Source organism: Quercus robur, chromosome 11, assembly GCF_932294415.1.
Source record: "Quercus robur chromosome 11, dhQueRobu3.1, whole genome shotgun sequence".
NCBI lineage: Eukaryota > Viridiplantae > Streptophyta > Magnoliopsida > Fagales > Fagaceae > Quercus > Quercus robur.
Window position 1 is genome coordinate 31,694,721 of NC_065544.1, and position 7,458 is coordinate 31,702,178.

Sequence of the window (7,458 nt, forward strand, 5' to 3'; positions counted from 1 at the left end):
CTTTATCTCCCACTAATGAGACTTGCAATATGGATCATCTAAGTTGTGTTTTCCTCCTCGGACTTGTTAGTGTCCTCGGACAAGGCCCAAGGCCCAATACATTATTTTGGGCCCTAGCCCCTACAAATATATTTATAAATTATGACCTACTCTAGTATCAAAATATTAATGTTTATATTTGTGTATGTACGTTTACTCATGTGTACGATGATTTATCTTGATTCGAAATTAATATATTAATACCAAAATTTGGCCCCCCCAAATAAAAAATTCTAGCTTTGCCCCTAATGATGGTCCCTCCATATCTACCTCAAATCACTAAATGGACGTGAAAATACAGACCTGGGTATTCAGAGGAATTTCCTTTGGGGTCTTTTGAGGGGTGCTTCAAATATCCTTTGGTGGCTTGGGATAAGGTGTGTTTACCCGTTGAGATGGGTGGTTTGGGGATAAGAAATGTGATGCCGTTTAATCAAGCTCTATTAGGGAAATGGCTATGGAGATATGGTCATGAAGTTACCCATCTTTGGCGGCATGTTATCTCCTCAAAATATGGCGAGGGTCAAGAGGGGTGGAGTACTAATGTTTGCACGAGGTCTCGTGGGTGTGGCCTATTGAGAAGCATTAACGATGGATGGGAGAGCTTTTCTAAGCATTTGTAGTGGGTGAAGGCACTCGTATCCGCTTTTGGCATGATAGGTGGATTGGTGACACTACTCTAAAAGATCTCTATCCTGAGCTCTATGGGTGTTCAGCGGTCAAGGATGCTTGTATCTCTGAGATTTTGTGGATTCCAGAAGGGGCTACAGTTAGAGTGTGGAATTTAACGTTTTATAGAGCTTTTGAAGATTGGGAGTTGGCTACATCGTATTCTCTTCTTCAGCTTATCCAAACTCGTATTCCTCAGGGTACTGGGAGAGATACCCTTTACTGGTGACTTAAAGGCGATGGTAAGTTTGACACTCGATCTTACTTCCTTGCGATCCGAGGTGTTTTGAATTCTTTGCTTCCCTGGAAGGGGGTTTCGAAACCAAAGATTCCTAAGCGCATAGCATTCTTTTTGTGGACTACTACACATGGTCGGATCCTCACTTTGGATAATCTAATGTTGAAGGGTCGCCCTTTGGCTAATAGGTTTTGTATGTGTTGTTGTGATGGGGAGTCAGTAAACCACCTTCTTCTTCATTGTCCTATGACCCATTCCCTATGGTCTTTTATGCTTCAAGCCTTTGGTATTCTTTGGGTTATGCTAGGATTGGTGGTGGGTTTGCTATCTTGCTAGTATCAGTGGCATGGGAAGCATAACTCGGACATTTGGAACTTGGTACTAGGGTGCTTAATGTGGATTGTGTGGTTGGAACGAAATCGTCAATCCTTTAAGGACAAAGAGAAGACGTTGGATGAGTTAAAGCTTTTATGCCAACATAGTCTTTTGGAGTGGTCTCGTTGTTGGGGTTTTACTGATTGTTCTTCTCTCTTTGAGTTTCTGTCCTCCCTTAGCTTAGTTTCTTGATTATCCTCTGTTTATTGTTCTATTTGCTCCTTTTTTTTCTTGTTGTTCATCATCATGAACTTCTTGTATTTCTCTTTTTTCTATCATTTATAAAAGTTTTCTGCTTACCTATCAAAAAAAAAAAAAAAATCAGTTTTGCAAACTTGAAGGTTGTGAGAGTCAGATTTGCCCTTTTCTTCAACTTCAAGGGTACGGTTTGACAAATTCGGCTCGATAAATTAACACATATATCATAGCCCTTGAGCCAACAGTGTCTAGAGGTTCTTATGAGAGTACATGATGTTAACAATAAAAAAAAAAAAAAAAAAAAAAAAAAAAAAAAAAAAAAAAAAAAACCAAATCTTCTCTGGTATACAAGATAGAGAGTTAAAAATGGCATAAGTTAAACCCTGAACACAACATAATAACAACACCATTACCATAGAACGAAAATCATAAGCCAGTTTATGAGTTAACACTTCCATGCATAGTGATATTGCTCGAGCTTGTGTAAAAAAGATCAAAGTATCCTTCTGCATGTATGATTAACACTAAAATCTCCCTTCTGAGTCAACATGACAGAAGCCAGAACATTAACTTCCATGCTTTTAGACTGATGTATGGTATTGGTGCATGGTAAATTTCGCAAATATGGATGTATGTGGAAAAGCTATTACTTAAATAATTGACGACAACAAGTTTCGGACAAGCAATTACATCATATTGCTTAAACTCATGTACAAAAAAAGAAAACAAACTTCCAGATTGATTCAATAAAGGAAAAAAGAAGAAAAGGAAGAATAAGAATGAGGTTGGCAACTTAGCATTAATTAATTTATCAATAAAATAATGCAACAGACACTATTACAAACAAACCTCTGTTGCAGTTGTATGGTAAAAAAAAAAAACTTAGAAAGCCAGGAGGGGAGAGCCACCATCTTGTTATGCCTCTAGGTACCCCTTCTCTTCCAGGTAAGAAACCACTTTTTCAGCCATTACACATGGGGAAGCACCATCTCCTCCTTTATGTTCTAATACTATCTGTGGAAGAAAACATTCCCATTTAAAATTTCCTTTAAAACAACAAAAATTGATAGATAAAAGACTCAAAAAACATAAGAAATAGCAAAACTTCTTTCGCAAAGTATTATAAATACTTGTTATTATTGAAGTTATTATCTTCTTTTTATAATTATAGTTAAACAAGCATCGCCTGCAGTTGCACATACAACTGAATAAAACTAACACAGCATGAATATTTTTACAGTTTCATTGTTTACATTTAGAAAGTCTAAAGTAATTCCTAGGACCTGATAGCACACAAATTTTATTTGAGTTTAAAAACAGCATCAAGAATCATTCTTCCTCTAAGTTTCCTTAAAAATCAGAAGAGAGTACACCGTAAGAACTCTTGTTAGAGACACATTCAAGCGTATGTGTATGTATTTACATCTCTTCATGTTGAAGCGTATCAAACGTGTTCTGCTTTCTCAAGAAAGTATACATACCTCGCAGTTTAATGGCTGCTCATATGGGTCATCAATCCCAGTAAAGCCTGCAATTTTTTTAAACTAATATCAGATTTTAACAATTAATAACAGACTAAAAGCCTAAAAATGGCCTGCATGCTACGGTTATTGACCACATTTCTTTATATGTTTTTTGATAAGTGACCACAGATGCTTGTAAAAATGAAGAATGAAACAGTCCCCTACTTCTTGTGGGTTCTAATAGCAAATGCATAGTTACCCAAGTAAATTATTTTCACACTATAGCCCCTCTAAAATATAAGTTAAGACAATCATTATTTAATCCACTTGGCCCGGTCAAAGCTGCTCATTAGCTATTAAATTACTGTAAAACTTCAAAGGGTGATTTAGTACAGTTTTCATAAAATCGAATGCACTTAACTATAGTTCCTCTTAGATCTAAATGACTGACAATGTGTTTTATTCTTTGGGGACTCATCCCACTAACCGAACAGCTTTTCTGTTACCCACATGCATATACCATTCGAGTGAGAAGATCCATCCACATGCATATACCATTCGAGTGAGAAGATCCATAGCAACAAGTCCAAGTGAGAGGCAAAGATATTTCACTTTCCCTCATTGGTTGTAAAGCACCAGATGGCTGGGGCCTGATAACATAAAAAATTCCAAAACTCTTCACTACATAAACTTTCCAGGGTTCAAGTATATTATTGTCAAGTGAATGACAAAGACGGCTAAAAATAACAAGAATAAGAATAATATCGGGATTCATAAACAATTATGCAGATATCTCGTATCAATATACAATGCACAATGTCTATACCAATATATATAGAAACATCTTGACTTTTCGATTGGTCTCCCTTCATCTCTTCCAGACACCAAAACTAAACCTCCTTAGTTTTCTCAGGATTTAAGTTCAAATTTTTTTTTTTTAAATAAACATAATTGTGAGGATTTTGTCATTGTGAGGCCCTACAGTCTTTGCAGGCTTTTGTCACATGAGTCTATCTCTTTTCTCTCTCTTTGCTTCCTAATTTTCTCCTCTCTTTGCTCAACTACCTTATCACAGATGTTTAGCTAGTCCATAATTACATCAGAATAATTTCTTTAGGATATAATTAGGCACAAGTTGCTCAATCTCAAGAGGATTAAAATTAAAATTTAAAAATGAAAAAGCAGTATTATGCAGGCAGTCAAAATTCAAAAGCCATTAATCAATCAAAATTAGAAAGGATTTTTACAGTTACCTTTGATCTTTCCTGCACGTGCAAGCTTATAGAGGCCCTTTGAGTCTCTTGCCTCACAAACTTGGAGGGGCACATCCATGAAAACCTGTTATATTAAGCATTTTCAAGTTTGAGTAAAAAATAAGAATGTAGTTTTCATTTTGATTTTGTAATTTTACTAGAGTTCATTTACAGAAAATAACTGGAATAAAACTTCTGGCTCGAAGTTCAAGAGCAGTCATAAACTTGAGAGGCACCAACCTCAATAAAATCCCCATCAGGTAATAGCGCACGGCATGCATCCCGATCCCTTCTGTAGGGAGAAATCAAACTGGCAATGCAAATAACTCCAGCATCTGCAAACAGCTTTGCTACCTCCCCTGAAATTAATATATAAAATTCATTATCCAACAACTAGAAGAAAGAAATAGCCACTAGAGCAAGAGTTACCAATCCTCCGTATGTTCTCTGCACGATCTTCTGCTTTAAAACCAAGGTCACGATTCAGGCCATGCCTCACATTGTCCCCATCAAGAATATAACACATCTTACCCCTATGATGCAAGAACTGACTCAAAGCACACGACACAGTGCTCTTCCCTACAAGATACATACCAAAAGATAATAGGGAAGAACAAAGCTAAATATATAAATCTCATACAATAAATACTTTCAAGCTTCAACACAACATGGTAAAGTGGCAATAAGAATCCAAATGTCTTATAATAGCCTGACTCAGAACTAAACTCAGTGAGAGCTCTAAAAAGTCAAAAATGAAAAGTTGAAGATTTAAAATTTAAGAAAAGAAAATCCCAAGACCAAGTATAATGCTCACCAACAAACTAATCTTATCGTCAGAACATGTAAAGTTAAGGGGGGTAAAAAATGATGAAGATGTTAACATTTACAAGGTTAGAACACAACAACTTAAATTACATTTAATCACCTATTCTACCAGGCTGACTATACACTAAGCCACTTCGCATAATAAGAGAAGCGAGAGTCATTCCGCGATGGATCAAATAAACCATAGAGATATTCTTCTAAGTTCAATTACATTGTTAAAAATTATCATACATCATCACTTACAAGGACATTATCCTTCATTATAATTTGGCAAGTAAACCAACACAACATCATATGAATTCATAAAAAAACCTAAGATGCACACAAAGCACTTTTATCATAGCCAAAATAAACAACATTTGTCAACACAAAAATGATAACATCAAACCTGAACCGCTGAGACCCGTGATCCATATAACGCAACCTTTCTGTTTGAGTAATCTTTGTCTATCAATTTTTCCAACCGAACAATCCTGCCACTTAATGTTGGTCGATTTTCCAACCGTAGATAACTGGCTTCGGTTTTGCCCTAATAAGAAAAACACATCAAAAACATTGACCATTTCAATCCAAAACTACTTGCTACACATGTGCCCACATTAGAGCATAATTCACAGCAAAAATAAATAAAACAAAATCTTTCTCCCTTACTTTCTCAACAACCAAACATTCCACAAAAGCAAACTCATAGCCAAATTAAAATCAATCAAAATCATCACACCCAGAAAACAAGTTTCAATTTTTCATGATTTTCGCTATGAAGATTTGATAATAAAAATAAGTAATGGTTCAAAATTATGTTAATTTCAACTACAAAAACAAAAATAAAAATAAAAATGAGAAAAAAAAAATTGAAAACATTGACCATTTCAATCCAAAACTACTTGCTACACACACAAGGCCACATTAGAGCTTAATTCACAGTATTGAAAAAAAAAAAAAAAAAAAAAAAAAAAAAAAAAATCTCCCTTACTTTCTCAACAACCAAACATTCCACAAAAGCAAACTCACAGCCAAATTAAAATCAATCAAAATCATCACACACCCAGAAAACAAGTTTCAATTTTTCAAGCTTTTCGCTATGAAAATTTGATAAAAAAAAAATAAGTAACGGTTCAAAATTATGTTAATTTCAATTTAAAAAAAAAAATATGAAAACCCAAACTTTCTCATCAACCAAACAGGAAGCCACCCAAAAAAAGCCAACAGAGAAATGGGAAAATTGCAGAATTACCAGCGTGGCCATTGTCGAACTTGCCGTCGAAATCGTCGACTTTTTCGTTCACATTGACGGTTTTTCTCGACCCCTCGACGGCCTGAATTCGCAAATTGCCCCTCGATTTCAAGTAAATTACGGAAGCGCCATTGGGCACAGACACGATCCCTAGCTTTGGCAGCGACGACAAGAATTCAGACCCCGTCGACGCAACAAGCCCTGGCGTAGGCGTTGTTGGTTTCCCTCCAATAGCAGCAGCAATCATGTCTCATACAGTTATAACAAAATAAAATAAAATAAATATATATATATATATATATATATAAAATTTTTGTTTTTACGGTAAAAAGTTCATTTAATAACAAGTAGTACTATTTATGTGTGAAAAAAAACTGTGAGAATTAAAAATAGTTTGGGAAATTTTGGGGTTAAGAGAGAGAACTGAGTTTTTGGAATTTGGCGAGGTTGGTCGGTACTAGAAAGCTAAACGGTGGTAATAAATGTGACCGTTGGTTTTTGAAATGTGCATGAAATTAATTTACTATTTTATACCAAAGTCTAAGTTGCTCTCACCGCCCCCTTTGATGTGTTTTGTCTAATTATATTATGTGCAGATACAACATTTGTTAATAGACAATTTTAGTTAATACAAATTTTGTAAGAAATATAAACAGCAGTCAAAAAATAATTTTTCCTAAAAAAGAATTTCTAAAATTATTTTATAAACTAATGCTTATAAGACATTCGTTAACTTTTGTGTATATCATTTTGTAATAACCCTATTTAGCAGGAAAAATAAGTAAGAAATGCTTTGACCCTCTTGACACGGAAGAAAAACAAAATGAAAGGCAGTCCTTTAGAAGAAAACCACTATGATACCCAAGAAAAGGGGGGAAAAAAAGGTCAAAAAACTTCCCATGAACAGTTACACACTTTGATTTCGTTTTATCTTGGACCTATTTATAGAATCGCATTCAGCGCTTACTTAGCAAAAAACCCAAAAGATAACGATACTTTTGTGTTTATCATTTTGTAATTTTTTTTTTCATGTGCATTTAAATTGATAGTCTTATATTTTACACAAAATAAATTTAAAAAAAAAACCTTCTGTCCTTGTACGGTAATAAAACCATAAAGCCTCCACTAATTTTTTTTTTTTTTTTTTCCTCCTCCATCTCTTGA

General features: G+C 34.8%; 1 protein-coding gene across 1 annotated transcript; it reads right to left on the reverse strand.

The window, feature by feature from the left end:
* Positions 1-2,150: 2,150 nt before the first annotated feature.
* Positions 2,151-6,580, reverse strand: LOC126706494 (adenylyl-sulfate kinase 3). Its single transcript, XM_050405992.1, has 7 exons — positions 6,295-6,580; positions 5,449-5,589; positions 4,665-4,814; positions 4,476-4,594; positions 4,236-4,320; positions 3,001-3,047; positions 2,151-2,533 (listed from the first exon to the last, which is right to left on the reverse strand). Exons 1-7 carry the CDS (start codon positions 6,539-6,541, stop codon positions 2,435-2,437), a joined length of 888 nt encoding a protein of 295 aa, XP_050261949.1. The 5' UTR covers positions 6,542-6,580; the 3' UTR covers positions 2,151-2,434.
* Positions 6,581-7,458: the final 878 nt, after the last annotated feature.

What these genes read in the sequence shown, in the direction of transcription:
- LOC126706494 (XM_050405992.1), bottom strand. Translation starts at nt 6,541, where the DNA reads ATGATTGCTGCTGCTATTGGAGGGAAACCAACAACGCCTACGCCAGGG. An exon ending in CTGATGGGGATTTTATTGAG is followed by an intron (nt 4,321 to 4,475) that starts GTTGGTGCCTCT and finishes TTAATATAACAG; the next exon opens with GTTTTCATGGATGTGCCCCT. An exon ending in AGCAGCCATTAAACTGCGAG is followed by an intron (nt 2,534 to 3,000) that starts GTATGTATACTT and finishes TTTCTTCCACAG; the next exon opens with ATAGTATTAGAACATAAAGG.